The sequence below is a fragment of the Heterocephalus glaber genome, unplaced genomic scaffold (assembly GCF_053883595.1).
Source record: "Heterocephalus glaber isolate CG9 unplaced genomic scaffold, H.glaber_assembly_v1.0 deba00001569, whole genome shotgun sequence".
NCBI classification, from domain to species: domain Eukaryota; kingdom Metazoa; phylum Chordata; class Mammalia; order Rodentia; family Bathyergidae; genus Heterocephalus; species Heterocephalus glaber.
The window spans coordinates 9,511,118-9,535,933 of NW_028258354.1; the positions used below are offsets into that span (position 1 = coordinate 9,511,118).

The 24,816-nt window shown below is 36.2% G+C and overlaps 1 protein-coding gene across 7 annotated transcripts in view; it reads left to right on the forward strand.

The window, feature by feature from the left end:
* The window catches only part of Srgap1 (SLIT-ROBO Rho GTPase activating protein 1), a 308,189-nt gene that overhangs the window by 264,699 nt on the left and 18,674 nt on the right, over window positions 1–24,816 (forward strand). For all 7 annotated transcript variants that reach the window (XM_004861126.4, XM_004861127.4, XM_013078301.3 and 4 more), the window contains 6 exons: window positions 6,669–6,774; window positions 10,055–10,279; window positions 12,991–13,070; window positions 22,129–22,309; window positions 23,436–23,570; window positions 23,707–24,046. In XM_004861126.4, coding sequence (XP_004861183.1) covers window positions 6,669–6,774; window positions 10,055–10,279; window positions 12,991–13,070; window positions 22,129–22,309; window positions 23,436–23,570; window positions 23,707–24,046 — 1,067 coding nt within the window. The remainder of the gene's footprint in view (window positions 1–6,668; window positions 6,775–10,054; window positions 10,280–12,990; window positions 13,071–22,128; window positions 22,310–23,435; window positions 23,571–23,706; window positions 24,047–24,816) is intronic.

Genomic DNA, 24,816 nt, shown 5'->3' on the forward strand with positions numbered 1-24,816 from the left:
ATCAAGTGCAGTATAAATTGGCAATGACAAATTTAGTAGTTTCTCACCCAAGAATTGTTCGGATTTTTGTTCTTTGGGTTCTTTTAACCATCCACTTTATGAATGGTTTTGTGAGTGCTCCAGGTCATACCCACAAAGTCTGGGCAGCTTCCAACACATCCATGTATCACAGCTCTGAGATTCCCTAAGGCGTAAGTCCAAGTAATTACTCAAGTAATTCATGGTTTTTCCTGGCTTCCTCAGAGCTGTGAGCCCAGATGAAACATTTGCCCTTCATTTTGCATAACGTGTTATTATTTAGGTGACTATTTGGACATGAGAAAACATTTTTATAGATTTTTTTCCAATCACAAAGCCAACCTTCAAGTCATTGTAGAGTACTTGAAAAATACACCAAAGCACATAGGATAGAATACTCCCCTCATAATGTTACTACCTAAAGAGTATTAAGTAGTATTAGCTACATTTCTGTCTAGGCTGTTTTTATATTTATGTGCACAGGACTTTTTTTAAAGCCAACATGGAACTATACTATCCATACCATTTGTAATATACTTTGCTTTTAACTTTTATCCTCGAGAAGATATCTATAAAAGAAGAAAGAATAATATGATGAACTCCATATAATCAGTCACACCCACCCCCTTAACAGTTTTCATTTCTTGGCTTCACTTGCTCTACCTGAACTCTGTGCCATCTCTGTGACATCATATCATTGATTTCTCTGTAAATGAAGGGATCTTGGGGGATTTTTTCTGTCACATTTCGTATCACAAAACAATCTGTAGTCATGGCAAAATACTTGAAAACCATGCAAAACCACATAGAAAAAAATACTATCTCCATCATACCACTGCCCAAAGAGAAACAATGGTGTGTATATTTTTTTGTATAATAAATAATAATATTACATTATATGTTCACATACAATATAATACCATTATTATACCTTAAAACTAAACATGTACTAATAAAAATACATTTTAAAAATTAAAATAATTGTTTTATTATGAAATTAACATGTGACCACTAGAAAAAATTATAAACTGAGAACAAATCATGCATGATTCCTCAATGAATTCAGAGGTTTTTAGTCTATATACAAGATTATGCTACTACTATCACAATCAATTTTAGAACATTTTTATTATCCCCAAAGAATTTCTAATTAGCAAACATTAGTAATCACTTTCCATTTACCTATAACTATCACCACCCCCAGCCCTACGCAACCACTAATCTTTCTGTATCTGCCTGTTTCGACCATTCATATATATAAAATCATACAATCTCTGCTCTTTTGTGATTGACTTTAACTAAGCACATGTATCAGTACTTCATATTATAGCATATGTTAGTACTTAATATTATTGACAGATAATATTCTGTTATATTGATATACAGCTCCTTCATACTTATAATAAAAATTGGTATCATACCAGGTGACTGGTAATGGACATGAGATTCCTTTTTGAAGTGATGATAATATTCTAATGTTAATTGCGGTGAAGTTGTACAAGTCAGAGTATACTAAACATCACTGAATTGTATAATTCAATGGGTAAATTACATGGTATGTGGATTATATCTCAGTAAGGCTATTGTAAATAAAATTATATCATGCCATACTGAATCTTTATAAACCTTTTAATTTATTGGTGTTGTTAACATTTTTCTCACATCAGTGTACATTTTTCAAAATTCAGCTTTTGGTGGCTATATACTGATTTCTGTTCATGTTCCCTAGTTTTAGACATTTAGATTGTTTCTAATGATTTGGTAATCATGTGCCTCTCAGTGCATATATCTATTTGCCCATTTCCGATTATTTCATAAAAAAATCCTTTATGAACTCTTTTACTGGTGCTGTAATATATTGTATTGTTATTAAAAATTCTATCAATTTTATTGACATACATGGTGGTTTTCTCCCTCAATTCTAAATTTCTGTTTGATGTCTTATAATAATGTTCTTACAATTTATTTTATTTTAAAAATATTAACACCCTGGATATCCAAATAGGTGAAGCTACTAACCTCAATAATGGTAAGTCAGCAGAACCGGAAATTACTTATTTATTTATTTAGTGCTGTTATTTAAGTAGGAGAGAAAGCAATGGATTGATTCACAGAAGTCAATCTGTTACCAGTCAATTACAGAAGTTTCCAAGCATTTATTTCTTACCTTGGAGAGTAACTGGTAACTCATATCAAACTAAGGCAAAGGTGCATCCAAATGTACTAGAATATCCCTCTGTTTTTCTCTTTCCCTTTTTTTTTTTAATGTAGTCACCAAGGACACTCTTTTTCTTGTCTTCATACTTTAGTATAAACTTTTGTCTTGTGATTTATTGTTTGTTTTCTGGAGAATCAAAATTTTCAGGTTAATGGCCATTTGAACTTTTTGCCATTCTCTGAAGTACCTTACATTTTATGGTGAATTTTTCACAGACATTTTCATGGAACTATCACACTTCCATGCTGTGAAGTTAGAACACTGATGTGAGAAACTTGCATTACTGAGAAAAGAACATAAATTAGTACTGGAGGCTTTGAGCATGTGACCAAGATTGAATGAATGCCACTTTTACTTAATTACACAAGACCCTGAATTGTGGAGCCAAAGCCTAGTTTAAAACTATCCAAATAAAATACGGACTTCCCTTACTGTCAGCTTTTCTGAGAGGAAGAAAGATCCATTCTTACATCCAGCATGAGACTGAAAGATCATGAATTGCCAGCTAAGAATGCACATTAATCAGAGTGTCACTAGCAGCCATAAATTTTGGCCCACTAACTGGACTCGAGAAAGTAAATGAGTCATTTGTACCAGAGCAATGCTCCTACAAGATGCATGCTGCAAGCCAACCAGGTAAATGTCTCATCCTACTCACAGGCTGGACAGATAGATTTGTTGCTACTTCAGAAATGCCAGCAATTCTGTTTCACTTTAAATTATATTTACTGTAGTTATAGAGAATATATGTTACCTCGCATAATTTTAAGTAGTCTTTTTGGTATCACTCTTTTTATATTGCTGTTGCTTTTTACTCCTAAATTTTTCATTTGCGTCCTACAGACTCCTCAATTCTTTATTTTTTTGTGGCAAAAGATACATGGCATAAAATTTATTATTTTAAGTGTACAGTTCAGGGCCATTAAGTATATTTACCTTACTGTGCAAATGTTATGACTACAACCAAACCATTTTTTTACCAAACAGGGCCCTCCGCAGGCCCTTGTAATATCTGTCCTACTTTCTGTGTCCATAAATTTGCCTAGTCTAGGTGCCTCATATAATAGGACTGTGTAATGTTTGTCCCTTTGTAGCTGGTTTATCTCACTTAGCATAGTGTCTTTAAGGTTCATCCATGTTGCATCGTGTGTTAGAATGACCTTCCTTTCCAAAGCTGAATAATAGTCATATATACATATACATGTCACATTTTATCTATTCACTAATCTATGAACATGTGCATTATTTCCAATTTTTGACTGCTATTAATAATGCTGCTATGAAGTTTGTGTAACTATTGAAACTGCCTTTACAAGGAAGAAGGACTAAGTTTAGAACTGATTGTGGAAATGGGAAGATGGAAAGTGGATCTGAGGAAGGGGGTGAAGGGAAAAAAAGATAAAAAGAAAGGGAAAATGGACAAAAAACTGAGATATTAAAAGCAAGAGAATCCAGAGTTAAAATTAAAGCACTTTTCAAAATCAGGAAAGAGACACATGCTACTAAAGTTCAGTATTCTTAAGAATAGATCATAATATGTAAAATTTTGCCTTTGAGGGGTTTTTTTTATGTTCACTTTTAAAGATTGGTTTTCTAGAAAGAGGTATGATAAATTATCTTTTTGCTCTTTAACATCAGCAACAACCATTGTGCTTTTTTAAACAGGTACTTTAGGTAACGAACTTTTAACCTGTTACTTTCTAATATGAAATCATAATCAAACTGTATCTAAATATATAGTATTAATAGATATAATTTTTCCCATTAAATTCTCAGTGACTTACAAATTACTTTATCTGCTCTCTTTACAGTGTGTGTTCCCAAGTATGTATCTCTGAGAGCTTGTTTTGATTCTAGTAGACTTAGAGGCTAAATTGGGTCCATATCTTGATAATGTAATAATAATTGAGTTCTTTCGGCCTGAGTGAATTTATATACCTATTTAATAACTTTTTAAAAAACATCTTACTCCCCTTTTTCAGGAAAAAAGACATTGGCTGGAAAGTATATAAACAAAGTACTTACACTTACTTAGTAGGTGTTTCCCTAACCTACCTTGTTCATAGCACTTTTTTCCATTTTGAAATACTTTACAAATAAAAAGACAATATAATGTATCCAATTCATGGTTACTATAATCAAAGATTTTAACTACAAAGAATATATTATAATTTTTATTTTATATTTAAAGAGTAAAAATGTTACAGGAATGATAACATTTTACTTATGCTGTCATTAAAGAGTTTCTGAAATCACATTTTCTAAATGATAACAGAGCTACAGTTCCAACCATGGTATAATTAAAGGTGGGAATTTAAACCACTTAACAGCTTACCCAGAGCATCATTCAGGCAGGGCATTCATTTACGTACTGACTGTGCCGAGTGCCACTCAGGCAGGTGTCATTTCAGTCAGCCAATTCTTGCATTGAATAAATTTCATAAAATTGTTGTTTTTGTATTTCCTGTTATATTATCTTATAAAAATTAACAAAAAATATACAGTTTTTGGTCATCTGAATTTAAATAATTGGACTGGTAAGTGGTGAAATGTTCATCCCCAGGAAACTAAGTATTATTTGCTATTTTGCAAACTTATTTGTGGTTGAGCTTATTCCAAATTCATTTTTTGTACCTTTTCAGCTGTGCAGAGGGAAAAATAGAAAGCTCAGCTTGGTAATAAAGTGGACTGCAACTGGAGTTATCACTCAAATCCCAGTAAAATGTGATAATTAAGGCAATAGTTTTAACCCTGATTGCATAAAAGAATCCTGGGCATCAGCATTTTTAAAAATCTATCCAAGAATACCCAAGTCAGAGTTGAACAGCACTGACTTAAGATATATTGGAAAGAGAAATGAGATAGAAGAGTATTATGATGGCCAAAGTGAGAAATAAGACTTCAGTGAGGAAATTAGCAGCGAACTATCCAGAGGTAGAAACAACCAGACTTTTTTCCCCACACATGGAAGAAAAATGGCGCAGATACCATGGTAGGGGTGATGGTTACGCCTTTGAGATTGGGTGACATTGCCATTGAAGAGAACCAGGTAAAAATCACCTGGGGAATAGCTACATTTGTGGATAGACAGTTAAAAACAAAACAAAATGAAAACCGAGTAGAATCAATTGACAGTAGTGTGAGAAGCTAAGGACTAAGGATTTTCTACTAGGATTCATCAATATTTCAGGAGCAATTAGGAACACTTATAGTGATATGAAATTATATGGAATTTCAAAAATATTTTCTCAAGTATATGTTTATTAGCTGACTTCAAAGCTATACTTTATAAAGATACTTTGAGATGCAAGAAAAGTAACCAAGGGCTGGGGATTTAGCTCAGTGGTTTCGCCGCCTGCTGCGCAAGAGCAAGGACCCAAGTTTGACCCCCGGTACCAAAAAAAAGAAAAGTAACCAGATTTATAAAACAGGACAGGGCTTCCAGTCCCAGCTCCACTCCTTCTAGCAACTGCCCTTGGGTTAGCCACTTACCGCAGCTCACTTTACTCTGTTCAATGGGGATGACAGCATGTGCCCTGCCTACTTGCAGGCACAGAGTTATTCCCATTAAGTTACATAACAAATGTGAAAATACCATGAGTGTGTGTGTGTATGTGTGTGTGTGTGTGTGTATAGCTTTTCACGTAGTAGATTAGTAGTAATCCTTTCGCTGCGGTTTCACAAGTACATTAGTATTGAGATATTTTGGACAATTTGTATTCTTAACAAAGAGAAAATAAAACTATGAAGTCCTTCCTATGACTCCTCTTTTCAAGGATCTCTCCATCCCACAGGGAACATGGGGTAGGGAAATAAATAACAATAAACACAAACTTTCTGTGATGCAGGAATTATATCACTAATGTGTTCCTAATACTTAACTCAGTTCTTGGAACCTAGTAATCTCTCCTAAAATGTTTGTAAAGTTGATGAAAAAATAACATACAAGATAAAAAGTCATATAAATAAAATACTGTGGTAGTTTTGAGAAAGGATTTAAATCTGACATGTTACTGGACCATAGTAAGAGATATAATAATAAACATATGGTGAATTAATGAAAAGTGGTCAGGGGAGACATGATATTCTCCCGAAAGCTACTTCAGTTTATATGGAGAAAAGCAAAAAGAAGTTGAAACCATATCAGATGCAAAATTTGGACTCAGCAGCCAGGGAAAAATGATTTTTAAATCTAGAAGACTAAATTTCTCAAGACCAAGACTGGAAATCAGAGATGAGTCAGAGGAAATGCCCTCAGAAATGGTGACTCACCCAGATAATCACTTGGACACTATATTGATTACAATTGCATCTTCCCAAGGGCAAAGTAATTGCTTAATGTTTAGATGTTTTCCTGTAACATGTGTGCTGCAGTGATCTGCTTTAATTGTAGAAGCTAAAGGATACTGACCATATCATTTTCGGTCTGCAGGAATAGATAATCTCTATGAGAGGGCACTTCACATCCGCAAACTCCTCTTGACCTTGCCCAGGTCAGTCCTGATAGTGATGAGGTACCTCTTCGCCTTCCTCAATCAGTAAGTACCCTAGTGCTCTGCCAAAATGCCCATCTAAATTCTGTCTGTGTTCTTGGGTCCTATAAAATGTGCATCGGGTTCCATCTATCAGCTGAGTCAAAGGGAAAAAAAATGACTATAAACTGAAGGTAAATTTTTCTGCAGCATATCAAGGTCTTTGTATGATAGATAAAAGCACTACCCCAGATACACAAATGTGGCTGGCCATAAATGCAAAAATATCCAAATACTACCAAAAAATAGTGCTTTCCAGGAAAATGTATGTTTTTCCAACTTCCATCCAAAGTTAATGTCATAAATGATGCAAACCACTTTTTCATTGCAAAAAAATTTCTATGAGTTTTAGTGTTTTTGTTTTGGTACTGGGGATCAAACTTGGGACCTTCTGCTTTCGAGGCAGGTGGTAGAACCACTGAGCTAAATCCCTAGCCCTTTAGTGTTGTGGTTGGGATGGAAAGAAATCATAGATGGGACTTATACACAGATCCAAAAAAGAATTTCTGCAAATTTCCCACAATAAGACCTTGTCAAAAAGAAAATATTTCTAAAATATTATCTAAAATGATATATCAGAAATCTTAAATGCACTGCGTTTTTATTTTTTTATTTTTGGTACCAGAGATCGAACTCGGGACCTTGCACTTGCAAGGCAGGCACCGGAACCACTGAGCTAAATCCCTGACCCTTGCACTGCATTTTTTTAAAGAAAAACTTTACTGTTTCAGTTTAGGCAATTTGATTTTTAAGTTATGTTTTTTCTTGATATATGGGCTTCATTATAAGAACATCTTCCCGAAATCCTACCTAAGAGTCCCCTTGCCATGCAACATTTCAGTTAGGCAGTTGGAAATAAAGAAATCCAGGAGAGCTAACATTTAAAGTTTGGAGAAATGCCTTCTCTTCTGGCATGGATTCTCCCTTCCTACACTTTGGATATTTTCTCATCTCTATTTCACTGGAGGTTTTGCCTACTCAAAAGTCACAGAGATTTACTATAACCCTCCAGACTAGTTCTGAAATCAGGTCGGCCGCAACAGCCAAGCATTGTACAGTGAGGAAATGCTGGCAGAAAAACCAAACAACATGGGGCTCTGCTGTTCAACCTGTGGTGCCTAAAACATTCCCAGATGACAGTAGGAACCCATTTATACAGAATTCACCAGTGGAAATAAGCAGTATCTAGAAAGATGAGTGTAAAGTGCTTAAGTTACATAGATGCTATACATTTTTACCTTTAAATAAGGGTCAGGCAGTTGAAAAAATCCAGGAGCTTGCCTTCTTCACCTTTAATTGCATGTATTGCTCCCCCACAACCCCACTATGGTATTGCCTATTTCTGCTGGTTCTCTCCATGCTGTTCTGACCAAATTGTCCTGATACACCTGAGTGAACTCACTGTGAACCAGTGAAACACAATGGATTAGAAAAGTGGTCTGTTAATTAAGCAAGTTCTCAAAACCTGAATATAATTCATTGGGAATTTCAACAAAATGGCAAATGCAACACAAGTCAGACAGCCAGCATTGCTTTAATTGGTTCTGCTCAAAAATGTCCCCCAGCTGCCCCCGCCTGCCTTCGTACAGGGACACAGGCTCAGCTACTATGTTAGGAGTTTGAACAGAAAGTTTGAAAAGAGATTAGGGCTAGGGATGTAGCTCAGCAGTAGAGCATTTGCCTACCATGTGGAAGGCCCTGAATTCAATTTCCAGCACTGGAGAAAGGAAGGGGGAATGATTTAGCTATTTCTTATTGTAAAATCAAAACTTAGAAATAGTATTTTTATATGAGAGTTTTTCTCTTCAAGCCAGCACTGAATGAATGACCTAGAAACGTTAAGTCTTGAGTCTCCCTGCTAAGCTTGTGTCTTTTGAAAATTGGACCATTCTTATTCTGAATCTCACTTCTCCATCCTCCTCCCATTTTCAAGATCATCTGTAACATGACCATTCACTATCATGAACGCTTTTGTAAGACTGCATGTTTGAGGAATGGCAGAAGGGAAAGACATATGTTAGCTATGGAAATCATGCTTTTGTATTTTCTGCTTTCTGAAAAAGGGTTAAATGTCGAGCCAGGTGGTATCTCGGTTTCTTTGTGTCTGTCAACACCTTACAAAGGTAGTTGAGTCTCCTTTTTTTACTTCCATTTGTCATCTCTTCACCTGGATTTTATATTTCCTTTCAAGACTGATATTCTATATACTGAGAGATAACATTTCTAAACTCTCCCTAGAATAGTATGCCCATGTGTTAGGAGCATTTCAATGAAGAACTGGCTTATTTTGAGTGGCCTGTAATAATATTTCAAAAATGTCACTTACATTGTGTTTAGAAATTAGTAGTAGATAACCAGAAATCTCCCCGCAAAGTTTGGCTGCCTTAAATAGAATGAAATAATCGAGGTTTCTCCTCTCCATTTCTTGCACTTTGAATGTCTTTTGTTGAATGTCCACCTAGTGTTGGTGGATTTACCCCAAACAGATTGTAAAGCCTAGAATTGTTATTCATTCCCTTTCAATTGTGAAAAAGAAAATGAATTGTTTTCTTCTAACCTTTCCTCACGGCTTATTGGAGAAAACTGAAACCTAAGATATTTTTGAGTGGTGGGAGGACAAATTTAAAGACATCCATAAAGCTCTATGGAAATCATACTGTCTTTCCCAAATTTAGAGTCTGACTATAAAATTTACCAGTGAGAATCATCCAGTTGACCTTGATCTCCACTGTCGTGGCTATTGTATAAACTCTCTCTCTTGACTTAGAAAAGTGCCACTTAAGCATAGAACACCTATGTGCCCCTCTCTGTTTTTACCAAGTTGAAGATCATAAGTCATTTTACTTTCTTTGGAGAGTTATCTTTAAGTGAGATAGAACAGGGTTACCTGTGGCCTGTTAGGAACTAGGACACACTGCGGGAGTTGAGTGGCAGGGAGCAAGCAAAGCTTCACTGTATTTACAGCCCCTCCCCATGGCTCCCATTACCATCTGAGTTCTGCCCCTGTCAGATGAGTAGCCACATGAGATCCTCATAGGACCGTGAGCGTACTGTAAACTGCGCATGCCAGGGATCCAGATTGTCTGCTTTCTTTATTCATTCTGAACCTCCACACCCTACACATTTGTGGAAAAGTGAAACTGCCAAAGATTTTGGGGACCACCAAGATAGAGTATCATTTTATTCTAATAATAAAAACCCTGTTTTCAGAATATGAAATGTCTTATTAAACATGCTTTCTTTTCTTTTCTTTTTTTTACAACTTCTTTCCTGCTTTCTTTTGAAGTCTTTCCCAATACAGTGATGAGAATATGATGGACCCTTACAACCTGGCCATTTGCTTTGGCCCAACACTGATGCCCGTCCCGGAAATCCAGGACCAGGTGTCTTGCCAGGCACATGTGAATGAAATTGTCAAGACTATCATCATCCACCATGAGACCATTTTCCCAGATTCTAAAGAACTGGATGGCCCTGTTTATGAGAAATGTATGGCTGGAGATGACTACTGGTGAGTCCAAGAATGTTAGTTCTCTTCCTGCCAAAAAATAAAATGTTAAATAAAATTTTATACACACACACACACAAACACATATATAATATAGAAGCACAGGTATCAGCTGAATTAGAAAAAGGAATTGTCCCTAAGCCACTAATGCTTCCTGTTTAAAAAACAGAACAAAACAAAGGTAAGAAGAAGCAGCACTAACATTTGAGACAAGTGAGAATACACTGGTATTCTGTTATGCAAACTCATATTCATCACTCTCTTTTCCCCAAGGATTATATCTGTCTAGATAAATCTACCCTGCCATGGCTTTTGTGGAGAATAAAGATTTGATCTTTCAGAGCTATATTAATTCTTATCATATTAACTCAAGAAAAGATAAGTGATTAACAGATTTTATTTTCCATTCTTAATCAGATAGTTTGTTTTTGTTTTTGTTTTTTATTGGTACCGGGGATCAAACTTGGGTCCTTGTGCTTGCAAAGGCAAGCAGCAGAACCACTGAGCTAAATCCCCAGCCCTTAATCAGATAGTTTTGATGCCATATAAAGTTAATATTCTCATTCTGAGAACCTTATCAACCAAATATATTTTTATCCCTATTATATTTTCATTTTAACTTTTACTAATGAATATTATTCTAACCAATTATTATTAACAAATTCATGATATTAACATATTTTAGGAATAAAATTTTTTAAATATAAATGGGAGATGGTCACCTCCCATTGAGCTGTAAGAATGGGAGCAGTATCTTTAATTGCATAATTCCAAAGGTAGGAAACCCTAAAATGTTTGTGTAACTATTTGGTAGTTACTCTGTGAATTTTAACCAGTTTCTGAGAAATCATGCATTAAAAGAAGCTTCAATTCCTTGATCCCCTATTATGTGCTGCGTACTCAGTGTGCATTATTTCTTTTGTCATAAACATTCTGCCAAATAAGAAAAGCCAACGAGCCTGCCAAGTGATCAGTAGTAATTGGAGGCAGCCTAGGGTATCTCATTCCATTTTCTGTTTCTATGATAGAATACTACAGACTGGGTAATTTATTTTAAAAAAGCATAAATTTACATCCCACAATTCTAGAGTCTGGGAAGTCTAATACCAAGGTGCTGCCATTTGGCAAGTGTCATAACATGGTAGAAAGATTCAGACCCAAGAGCAAAGGAGCACATGTGCTCAGGTTTCCCTTCCTCTTCTTAAAAAGCTATTAATTTCCAACTAACATGCCTCCCCCCATCACCTCATCAAACCCTAGTTACCTCTCATAGCTCCCACCTCCAATACCTTCAAGATATGAGTTGAAGGATTAAGTTTCCAACACATGACCTGTGGGGGACACATTCACACCATAGCACTAGATATGACTGATTTGAAAGTCCATGAGTCTTCCCCCTTAACAGCCTACCTGTCTACCTCAAAAACAGCCTGTTTTTGAGACAAAAACATCTAGGATTTGACAGCAGCTAGAAACAGACATGTCTAAATCCTTCGATCTGGACTCTGCTGAGGATACTGTATTCCTCATTTCCTTACAGAGGGACAAGTAGCTAAAAGATGAAAAGCACTTTTGTTTTATTTAGCCATTATGATACTTAAGAAAACTGAGTGTTATATATTTCCAGAAATACTGCTTTCCAAATTAACAATAAAACATGCTAGATTTCAGTTCTCTAATGTATCCTGTAACTTTACACGTGAAATTCAATTCAGAAATATTTACTTGAGTACTTACTATGTGCAGTTTACTGACTAAAACTTGGCTGTGGCAATTTAAGTGAATAAAGCCCAGCCCTACTGAGATACATAACTTTATTTTCATAGTAATTTGTTTTAAGGCCAATGTCGGATGCATGTTTAGCATTCTCAGGTATCAGGGCTTTATTGGTAAGCTCTGCTGTCTTACTCATTTTATCAAAGACCAAATGGATTTCTAGTCAGTGTTATTTGGTGTGTTGTATTCTAGAACATGTTGTGGTTGTAACTTTTTCCAAATAGGGTAGAAACCTACATAATAGTCTTGCAGCCAGTAATAGTGTATCCTTCTGCTTATAGATAATGTTTTCTATGAGTATTGCTAATTTTAAACAGAAAATTAATAATAACAGTAGTTATCCTTGTCCCCTAACATCAGCAATATAAATGAGCTTTTATAGTAGTGACAGGTTTGTATTTGTGGCCAGTACATTTTATCAGCATATATTTGAGGAGAGATAGTAGTAGTATTAAAGAGTAAGTTCTAAAATAGGATAAAAATAATTACTCGAACACAGAAATGAAATGAACACGTCAAGAAATAATGGACAGGATGTTATGATCAGTTCAAAAGAGAAGTCAAAGAACCATCAACTTATATCTAGTAAAAGAATGATGAATTTGTAAAATCTTGTCTGTCTGTAGAGTAGCAATGGAACATACTCTACCCACATTGAACTAATTTGCATTTCTATGGATAAGAATTATTTATAATGCTACCAGTTTTCTATACGTTAACCTCTGTCCTAATAGAATTGTAAAATGACGTAGTCAAAGATTAATGTCTAGCCCCACAAAACAGAAGATCAAGGGAGGTTGTGTAGCATTCCATCTTCCATAATATTCAGTAACTTTTTTGCCATTAAAAGTCTTGGGTTTTTCCTTAAAGTAGCAATTATTCACTTTAAAAATTCTCTCCACTTCGGTTGCTTATAAATTTCTACTTCTGCTCCACAGTGACAGCCCATACAGTGAGCACGGTACCTTGGAGGAAGTGGACCAGGAGACTGGTACAGAACCCCACACCAGTGAAGATGGTATGACTTGTGCTCTTGCTACTATAAAACCAGTCTCCCTATCCGTTCTCTCTTTTTTTTTAAACAATTCTGTGTTAAAAACTCAATAGATGAAAAAGGATGTTTATAAAATATATATAAGGTGTAAAGAATATTAAATGAACACTTATGGAGCCAACACCAAGTTTAAGAAAAAAAAATTGCATTACCTTTGTTGAGTCGCAGATCATTGTCCTCACTACCTGCCTCCAGGGTAACCACTGCATGTTTGTGTTTTTTAACAGTTGCTTGTTTTCTGTCTTACTGAACTTTGTATAAATGGGTCATACTATATGTATTTTAATGAGTTTTTCTCTTCAATATTATATTCCTCAAATTCATTCACACTGTTGCATTCAGTTATAAGTGTTTGTTATACCATCACTTAATATCCCTTTGTATATATTTCTTCTATTCTTCATAAATATGGGAGGCATTTTCAATTTTGCCACCAGGAACAGTGCTACCATGCACCACTATGAACATTTTGAAATATCTCCTACTTCATTGTACAGGAGTTTTTCCTAGGATATACACCTAGGAATACTTGTGTCTTCAACTTTACTGCATTATTGCTACCTATTTGTGAAAATGGTCATGATGATATTCACTCACCAGCAGTGTATCACCTTTCCAATTGTACATATTCAATAATACTTTTGAAATATTTTAACCTTTGTTAAGATTATCAATATATAATGAGATCTAGTGTGATTTTAATTTGTACTTCTCTGATTCCCAGTGAAGACCTTCTTTTACAATATAGTGTAGAGTATGGTAATGCCAACAGGTTAGAAAATAGCTACCACTAAAGAGATAGTTTATTGGACTTCCTAAGAGAAAGGAACAAACCACTTTGTAGGAGGCCACATGAGCCCTTAGGGTTTACCAGGAGGAAGAGAGACAGAAAGGAACTTACTGTGGTTTTCCTGGGAAGGAATAGGTGAGGCAGAGTAAATTGGTTTAGAATTGGCTAGTTTGAATAATTTTCATGTGCTCTGCAATGTAGTGCCTTCTCAAATTGTTGGTGTGTGGCCCTGGGGTGATTAGAGGGGATAGCCTATAATGTGAGAGCCCAACAAAGGTGGCGGTTAGGGTGTTGGCTCTGGATTGGTTGGTTTGATTTGAAAAGCTTACTTGTGGTGAATTGTTACAATCTCTGGGAATTGCCCGACCCAATAGGAACAGTCCCTCCAGGATCAGCGGGGCCCCAAGGGGATCAGAGAATAAAGGGCACAAGAACAGAAGCACACATTTTTATGTTTCAAATTCTTCTTTTGTGAAGTTCCCATCAGGCCTTTTGCAATTTTCCTATTGGTTTCTTTTAAGTTTAGTTTGGCTGTGATCTATCTGTCTCTCACCTGGCCTGACTGAAACTTCATTCCTATGGATTAGAACTCCCCACTTACCTTCCTTCCAACTCCTGGCAATCACCATTCCACCCTTTGATTCTATGAATTTGGCTATTTCAATACCTCATATAAGTAGAATCATGCAAGATATTGGCCCATTTTACTTAGCAAAATGTCTCCAGGTCCATGCATGTTGTCACTTACTACAGAACTTACTTTTTCAAAAAGTCTGAATAGTGTTCTGTTGTATGTATCACATTTCTTTACCATCCACCTCTGGAAATTTACATTATTTCCACATCTTGGCTATTGTGAATAGTGCTGCAATGAACATAGGAGTGTTAATATCTATTTGAGATTCTGTTTTCAATTCTTTTAGATAGATGTACAAATTGCTAGACTATATAGTATTTCTCTCTTTCTCTTTTTTTTGCACTGGCAGGTATCAAACCCAGGATTGTGCATGCTGGGCAAGTGCTTTATCATGGAGCTATATCCCAGCCCTTTTGAAATTTTATTTTGAGTCAGAATCAGTTACTAAGTTGCTGGCTGCCCTTGAACTTCTGATCCTCCTGTCTCAGCTTCCAAAGAAGATGGGATTTGCAAGCAACTGCCACCATGCCCAGCCTATTTTTAATGTTCTTAGAAAAACTATTTTGTTTTCCATAGAACCTATACCATTTTGCATCTGCTCCAACAGTGTGCAGAGGTTTCAACTTCTTCACATCCTTGAAACACATGTTATCTTTTATTTGTTGTTATAATAGCCATCTTAACACATTTGAGGTGATACTGTGTGTGGGTTTTTTGCATATCCCTGATGAGTGATGTTGAGTACATTTTCATAACGGCCATTGGCCATTTGTATGTCTTCTCTTGTCCCACATTCTCTTTTAAATCCTTTACGGTTTGACTTTCAGACATAGGTATTATTCCTCCAGGAACTTATTTGGGTGTATGATATGAAGTAGGGGTTAGTTCAATTCCTTTTTCTTCTATATGGATATACAGTTGTCCCAACATAAATTGCCTTTTCCCCATGGCTCCAAATTTTTGTCATAAATCAAATATCCCTTATGTACAAATATATTCCTGTGCTCTGTTCTTTTCCACTGGTCTACCTGTCTGTCCCTACACCATCTTAAGTTTGATCCCTTTTAATGAATCTGAATAGGTAGCAAAGTAAGACCTTTGACTTTTCCTTTTTTTTTGGTACTGGGAATCAAACTCCCAACCTTGCACTTGTGAGGCAGGTACGGCACCAGTGAGCTAAATTCCCAGCCCTGACTTTTTTCCTTTTAACAGTTCTTGCCCCTTTGTAAGTCCAATTAAATTTCAGACTCAGATTTTCTAGGGTTTGGAGGGGTGTTGGCTTGTTTGTTTCATTTTTTAATCTGTTTTCAGTACTGGGGATAGAACCCAGAGACTCATGCACACTAGGTAAACATTCTGTCACTGAGCTATATCCCCAGCCAATTTTAAGTTCTTAACAAACAATAATCTTAAAATACCCTAAAAACCTGCTGGGGTTTTGACTGTAGTATGCTAATTTTACATATATCAATATGGAGAGAATTATGTTTACAACATTCAGTCTTCTAGTCCATGAACATATTTTCAGGTTTTTTGGGTTTTTTTTGGTACCGGGGATCGAACTTGGGGCCTTGCACTTGTGCGGCCGGAGCTGGAACCACTGAGCTAAATCCCCAGCCCTATTTTCAGTTATTTAATATCTCCTAATTAACTTTCATACTTTCAGAGGCCATTGTGTTTCTCATTGAGACTTTTAAAGTTTAGTGTTTATCAACAATTTATTTTTTAATATAAACTTAGTTTTCTCTTACTACCTGTTTAAACTATCAACTGAATTTTTATTTTAATTGTTTATTTCTACACATTTTATTTAGTATACATTCACATTTGGTTTTTGCTTGGTCATTTTTATAGTCTCTTTGTCTTTACTCAAGAAATCAATCCTTTGTACCATTTCAGATTACGTCTTTGATAACTTTAATACATACTCCCAAATTTTTGTTGGCTCTCATTCATTGACTCTCATTTTCCAGTGTATTTTTACATTGTTTACATTTTGGGAGAAACTTCAGACTCACTTGAAGATAAGTTCCTCCAGAAAGAGTTTTCATTTACTCCTGCCTGAGGCACAGCCAGCCTAGGGCAACACTGAATTCTTAGTTTGAAGTTTTCCAGACCACCCAGGTATTGTAAATTTAAACTGTAGAACTGCCCAAGGATGGGAATGTGGTTGAAATCTAAGAGATGGTGTATTGTAAGGTTTGCGACAGATTAGTATTTCCTTAATAAGAGGGGCAAGTGTAAAGTGAAAGACTGTTATAATGGAAAGGTATGGATGACTAGGTGTACAGGGAAGAGAGTTATAAACTAGAAGTTCTAGAAGAAAAAGTTTTATAAAAACTTCTAGAGCATTACAGTGAAGTCTGCTGAGACACTGCGAGTGTGGTTTTATTTTATTACTATTATTATTTTTTTTTGGTGGGGAACAAGGATACATAGATTTCCCATTCTAAACAGACCCTAGACTGGGAAGGAGAGTACCAGGCTTAGAAATTGCCCTTAATGGGCCCGGGGATTTAGCTCAGTGGTTCTACCACCTGCCTTGCAAGCGCAAGGACCCGAGTTTGATCCCCAGTACCAAAAAAAAAGAAATTACCCTTAAAACAAAATCTGACTCGTGTTCTAATGTTATCTGCACTTCTCTGGGTTCCCACTTTCATAGTTTTGGTCTTTAGTATTTCTAACTATCTTGACAACTTATTAATGTAATTATGATTTTTTTTAATATAGCATTTTAGTTGATTTTTGCAGGAGGGTAATTAGAATGTCTCATTGTCTATTATCTGCTAAAAAACAAAATTTCCTTGTGTCTTTAAAAGTAAGATGAATGGACATTTTCCGAACTTAAGTTAAAGACATTCTTTAAAATAAGAATTTCCATTTCTATGATGTTGCTTTTGAAAATTTCTGTGCCTAATCACTGCTACAGTGCTTTCTTTTATCTTGAGCTTCTTTGTTCTCCATATAGTTCATTCTCTTTTCTCTGCTGACTTCTCCAAGTGTGTATTAGTCACTTTTCCATCACTAGGACAAGATACCTAACCTCTGCAACTTAAAAAGAGGAAAGATTTACTTTGGCTCACAGTTTCAGGGAATTCAGGCCATAGTTGGCTGGCTCCAAGGCAGAAATGGCATCACAGAATGGCATGGCAGAGGAAAGCTGTTCACTGCGTGCCAGCCAGGAAGCAGAGTACAAAGAGAGTAGCCAGGGACAAGAAAATACTCTTTCAGGTCACACCCCCAGTGATCTGCCACTTCTGACCAGGCCCTGTCTCCAAATAGCATAGTCAACTATGAACTCATCAGTGGACTAATCTGTAACTGTTTGCTTGCTTTCTTCAGTGGCAGGAAAAGCCAAGACAAAGCCCCAACCACCTCTCTTCCCAAACACCAGTCTCCCCACCATGCCATCTCTCAGCTGTTTTTATCTCTTGACTATAAGAGAGAAGCTTTGTTGAGTACGCTGAGTTTTACATGACTTTGATTATGGTCACTTCATTTTGCTGGGGAAAAAAAAGAGTTGGTTACAAAGGACAGACATTCTGTTCCACAGCCAAAGTCCTGTAACTAAATTAACTAAAATATCGATTACCTTTTTGATCCCTGGATATTGCATTGCTTTTCTGTGTCCTTTGAGTGGAGAAAGCAGCTTTTGTTATCAAAAGACAGGCTGTCACAGAACAACGCCATCCTCTACAAGGGCAGTAGGTAAAATATAGGAGGAGAAATATCACAGAATGTAAGATTCCCCAAGAGAAATTGTGATGTACTAATATTTTGTGTAAAATTACAAGAAATAGAAATATAAGACTTGATAGTTCCACACAATCAGGTTATGAGTTTTACTGAACTTTCTTTTTTCCTTTTGCACAAAATTCTAATAGCCATGAAGGAAAACTAAATGATCATGTTATACCCTTACTATTATTGTTATTGGTATCAGCACTAGCAGCATTATGTAAAGTCTCTGGAGAATCTTAAAAAGACTCTGGCTTGTCCTATATGAAAGGGGCATGGTGCACCATGCCCTGAGATTGATTTGTCATGAAATACCTAGACTAAGATGTGTGTAAATAGCTTATTGATTGACACTTGACTGTGAAATAGCTCTCAGGGGAGTAGAAAGAGTCAAAATAATGAAATTGCTCAGAATTAGTAGTTGATATACTAGGATTGCCAATAAAATATTCTTCTGATATATTTGATCATTCTTTCATAACCTGCCCAGCCCCTTTATCTAAGGTAAAAGCTAAGCTTTTTCAATCTTTGTTGATTTTATGTTTTTACCTTATATATACCAGAGAATCTTGAATTTACCAAGTAAGGAATAGTCTGTCTATACAAGAATTTCCCATTCAATTATTATGGTTTATATCAACAGTGTCCCCCAAAGTCCTCATGCATCCATAGGCAGGGCTTTTGGAAGGTGATTAAATTATGGGGGCTATAGCTGACTTGCTTTTAGGAGGTAGGGTCTGGTCAAAAGAGGGGTAATGAATGTGATCATTATGTATATCAAGAGTATTCCGATAAAATTAATTTTTAAAAAAGAGGCAAGTCACTGGAGGACTGATCTCAAAAGGTATATCTCCCTCTGTGGCTTCTCCCTTCTTTTTCTGCTTCCTGGCCATCAGAAAGTGAACAGCCATTGATGAGCATGCCATTTCTGTGTTTAAGCCTGCTACACATCGATTGAAACTTATGAAATGCAAGCCAGAATAAACTAACTCTCCATTAAGTTCTGGTTGTTGGATATTGTGTCCCAGCAAGGAGAAAGTAACTAAGTAAGAAAGTAACTAAGACAATTATTATATTTCTTTCTCTTGTCAAATTGCTCTGGCTAATGTTTCCAGAACTATATTGAATAAGAGCGGTGATAGTGGACATCCTTGTCTTGTTTCTGATTTTAGAATGAAAGCTTTCAGTTTTTGACCATTTAGTATGATGTTGGCTGTTAGTTTGCCATAGATGGCTTTTATCAGATTGAGATAAAGACCATCTATTCCAATTTTCTGTAGAATTTTTTTTTTATCATGAATGAGTGTTGCCCTTTGTCATACACTTTTTCTGCTTCTATTGAGATGATCATGTGGCTTTTGTCCTTGGTTCTGTTGATATGGTTTATTACATTTATTGACTTGCATATGTTGAGCCATTCTGCATCCCTGGGAAGAATCCTACTTGGTCATGATGTTGGAAAATAGGATAGGTAGGACCCTTGAAGATGTAGGTATAGGCAAAGACTATGAGCAAAATCCCAGTCACTCATGAAATAATACAAGGAATCAACAAATGGCATCTTATCATATTAATGAGCTTTTGCGCAGCAAAAGAAACAACCAACGGAGTAAAGAGACAACCCAAAGAGTGGGAAAAAATTTTTTGCCAGCTGTTCCTCAGACAAAGGGCTAATATCTAGAATATATAAAGAACAAAAAAAAAATCAAACCCCCTCCCAAATTTAAAGACCCAATCCAAAAATGGGCATCTGAAATGACTAGACATTTCTCAGATGAAGAAGTACAAATGGCATATAAATATATATAAATAAACTTTTTCATATAAATGTTCAATATACTGGCCATTCAAGTGCAAATTAAAACAGCACTGAGATTTCATCTCACTCCAGATTGAATGGCAACCATCAAGAAATCAACCAAGAACAAATCCTGGTGGGGCTCTGGGGAAAAAGGAATCCTTCTCCACTGTTGGTGGGGGTGTAGACTGGTCCAGCAACTGTGGAAATCAGTGTAAAGATTCCTCAGAAAACTAAAACTAGAGGTTCCATTTAATCCAGCTAGTCTCCTTCTTGGTATCTTCCCAAAAGAGTTAAAAGAATCATACCACAGCAATAAATGCACACCCATGTTTATACCAGCACAGTTTGTAATAGTGAAATCTTGGAATCAGCCCAAATGAAATAAATTAAAATCAGTGTAGAAAAATAAGTCCAACATATATTGAAGATATTGCAATAAACTTTGGGCAGAATAAAATCTTTTAAATAGGAATATTTGTTACCAAGGGAAATAGAAAACAATTTCCTGAGGAACTTTTTTTCCTGAGGAATTTTTGATAGGTAGGTTTTAGTCTCTTATATTGCACATACTCCAGAGTATTTTGAAATTAATACCTGCCGTGGTTTTAGCAAATGAGGTATTGTTCATTGTGTAGATATAATTATATAAACATTTACACTTTATTTTGGCCCTTTTGATTTCTGCTTATTATTGATCAGAAGCTCACTCACCTATGTTGATAGTGGGGATGAAGACGTGTTGGTGGGAGAGGAAAGGAAGCATCTCAAGGCCTTCCTTGAATTGAGGACCTTTTTTACAATAAGCTAAATCACAAAAAGCATCTCTCAACAGTGCTTTACTTTGTCTTCTTGTTTGCCTTCCATATTTGACCACAATTAAGTCAGAGTGGAATTCCAGTTCTAGGCTCAGAGTTCAATATCTTTTTGTTTTTTAGCTTTTTATTAAGATCATTGTATATTTGCATGTAGTTATAAGAAATAATACAGAAAGGTCCTGTATGCCCTTCTCAGTGGTAATATCTTACATAACCGTAGTACACTATCACAACCAAGAAATTGATGATACAATCCACCATATTTACACTTCACCTGTTTTACATGCACTCATTTGTGTATGTTTACTTAGTTATTTACAGTTTTATCACATGTACAGATTTGTGTGACCACAGTCATAGCCAAGATCAAGAACAGTTCCAAGGATTGCTTACACTACCCTTTATAGCCACAGCCACTTCCTCTATCATCTTCTCAATCACAACCCCTGCCATCCACTAATCTATTTTCCATTTCCATAATTATGTCATTTGCAGAATGCTACATAAATGGAATTCCACAGTGTGTAAACTTTTGAGATTTGACCTACTTCACTTGCTGTTTTTGTCTTGAATATCTTCTAAGTACTACAAAACATATTTTTAATCCAACCTTTTAATTTGGGTAGAGGACAGTCTAAGGTATGCTTGTTTCATAATTCAGATCCAAAATTTGTTACCGATGCAAAAGAAAAGTTACTTTTGCTGGTAGCTTGACAATTTGATGGGGGAAAAAAGCATGAGAAAATTAAAGATATTCAAATAGTATTTATTTGGTAATTTTATTTGATTTTTTAAAAATAAGCTAATAAAGCATAAACATCCTAGTGTTTTCTGGGATGGTGATTTTTCCATGTTATAAACCATATTAAAATGTTGGAAGGGAACTCTGTCAATGTCAAAAAATATTGGAACAACTTTGGAGGATATAACCAAGGAGAGATTTTATATATTATATTGCAGAGTTGACATTTTTATTAGACTGTTGTCATATCTCTGGTGAGAAACTGGAGATTAAGATATAATGTTCAATTTTTCTTTGCCTGAAAAACTGGTGACAGCCAGAAAATGTTTTTCTGTATCTCTTAACTGACTCTGTTTCCTCCTCCTCAATGATTTTTTTATGACTCTATTCAGTCTGGATATTAAAATGGCCTATTTGTTCCCAAAGTCTCATATTTCAATATTCTATTTTGCCTTTCTAACAACCCTGTCCCTTCCACTTTCTCACGTGTTCTTTGTAGAATGTGAGCCAATAGAAGCAATAGCCAAGTTTGACTATGTTGGGCGGTCTGCCAGAGAACTGTCCTTCAAGAAGGGCGCCTCCCTGCTGCTGTATCACCGAGCATCTGAGGACTGGTGGGAAGGCAGACACAACGGGATCGACGGGCTTGTGCCTCACCAGTACATAGTGGTGCAGGATATGTGAGTAGTACCAACTTCAGTTGCCTGGGTGCTCTCAATAGAGGACTCTACCTATTGTTCTTAAACTGATTTTGGTCTTGTGAGAAAAGAGCAGAAGAGGTTACAAAGAGAAAACTTCTGAGCTGGATCCAATTCTTCACCTTCTGCCGGCTCTGTGCCAGTAGTACTTCAGGACCAGCAGGTAGTCATTGCCCGAACTCTGCCAAGATGGTTGGAGCAACAACCAGTGGGAGACATCTTTGGGCACTTTCAAGTTCAGAGAAAAAATAATTTCTACAGAGAACAGCTGTGAGAGCTGAAGTGACACTGGTAGTTGCACAAACAGCACCTTTCTCCTCTTGATGTCTGCCTTCTGTTTCATTTTCAAATTCCCAAGAGGAAGGATGCTGACTTACGATCTAAGGCAGTCACCTCTAGGATTTTTGCTGTTGTCTTAATTATGCTGATAAGAAAGCTCTAATTTCAAAAATATTTAAGGTCATGGGAAAATGGCCATAATATGTGAAAGAAACAGGTTACAAAATAATATATACCAGGGCCAGGGATTTAGTTCAGTGGTGCTATTGCCTGCCTCTCAAGCACAAGATCCCAAGTTCAATCCCCAGTACCAAAAAAAACCAAAATAATGTATACCATATAGTCCCTATTTTCTGAGTTTTGTATTTGAAAATATATGGTCAATCTAAGAATGGCTTTTCAAGAGAAAGAGAAATGTACTATATAAAATATATAAAATTATTTAATGATTTAGCATAAATTTAGAAATATTAAAATAAGTAGATCAGAATCCAAGAAATATTATGTGTATATATAAACATACAGTCATATATATCTAAACTACCTAAAATATAGATAGCCAAAGTGTAAAAATTATATGCACACAATAATATATATGTATTCCAGGCATAGGAAAAAATTCTAACAATAGCTATCTCTGGATGTTATAGATGATTGTTATTTTACTCTTTTTTTGTATATCTGAAATTTCCAACTTACCTATAACAAAAATGAATAATTTTTAGATGAAAAGTACATTAATAAAAAAAATACATACATACATAAATGCCAGGCCTTTTTTCGCTTCCACTCATCTAGCAAAAGACTCTCACTTTTGATTCTGTTTCAGGGATGATACATTTTCTGACACTCTGAGCCAAAAAGCTGACAGTGAGGCCAGTAGTGGCCCGGTCACTGAAGACAAGTCCTCATCCAAGGACATGAACTCACCCACTGACCGCCATTCTGATGGCTATTTAGCCAGGTAAGTGGAGTCTGGTAATCAGGCTCCTAGGCCTCTGCTTCTCCAAAGGCTTTGAGGAGCCATGATACCTCCACCTTGCAGTACTGCTCAGTGTGACAAACTCTTCTAATTTCTCTTTCTTTCTATGGATGTCTAGACAAAGAAAAAGAGGAGAGCCACCCCCTCCACTAAGGCGTCCTGGCAGAACCAGTGATGGCCATTGCCCTCTCCATCCCCCACATGCTCTTTCCAACTCCTCAGTTGACCTGGGGTCCCCAAACCTGGCCGGTCAGCCCCGTGGCCTGCTGCAGAACCGTGGCCTCAATAATGACAGTCCTGAGAGGAGGCGCCGGCCTGGCCATGGCAGCCTGACCAACATCAGCCGGCATGACTCCCTCAAGAAGATTGACAGTCCTCCTATCAGAAGATCCACATCATCAGGACAGTACACAGGCTTCAATGACCACAAGCCACTGGACCCAGAGACAATTGCTCAGGTACAATGATTTTAATGGAATATTGCATTTTAAATACCTGGGTGTGACAGAGTTGACATGCAGGATTTATATTCTATAGCGATGTTTTTGTATAGAACCAACTAAATAAAATGCAAAGGAAATTAGCATATTCTATAATTTAAGACCTGGCTGTTAGTCTCATTTGAAGAACTGTTGGTTATTTGAAGGACCCCAGTGCATGTCAGCTTTTATATTCATTCATTTTATGTTCATTCAAACAGAGACATGGCAGAAATGTAGGAGCTGGGACACTGAAACCCATCTCTGGTGAATAGCCAGGAAATCTTTGAAAAAGAAGAATGAGAAAGGACTAACCTTAGCAGATTGTAAATACATTCAAAAGCTAGGATGTGCTCACTTCGGCAGCACATATACAAAAGCTAGGAAAAGAGATGAATAGATGGAACAGAACAGAAAGCCCAGAAACAGAATGATAAAGATGACACTCAACTTGGGGAATGATGGAATAGTCGATAAATAATGTGATTAACAATGGTTACCATTTGAAAAACAGCAGAACTGGATCCTATGTACCTTTTGAACACTACACATCTTACCTTCCCAATGCTGACTATAGAATGGGGTACGGTAATTTGTTTCTAATGATTAGAATTGACAAAGTAAAACAGTATTAATGAAAGTACCCATTGTTCTATCATTTTGCCTTCTGGTTTTTTATACAGCATAGGATATGAGAAAATATGTTTATGGCTAAAAACAGCATAAGTTGACTCAGAGTTTGACATTTG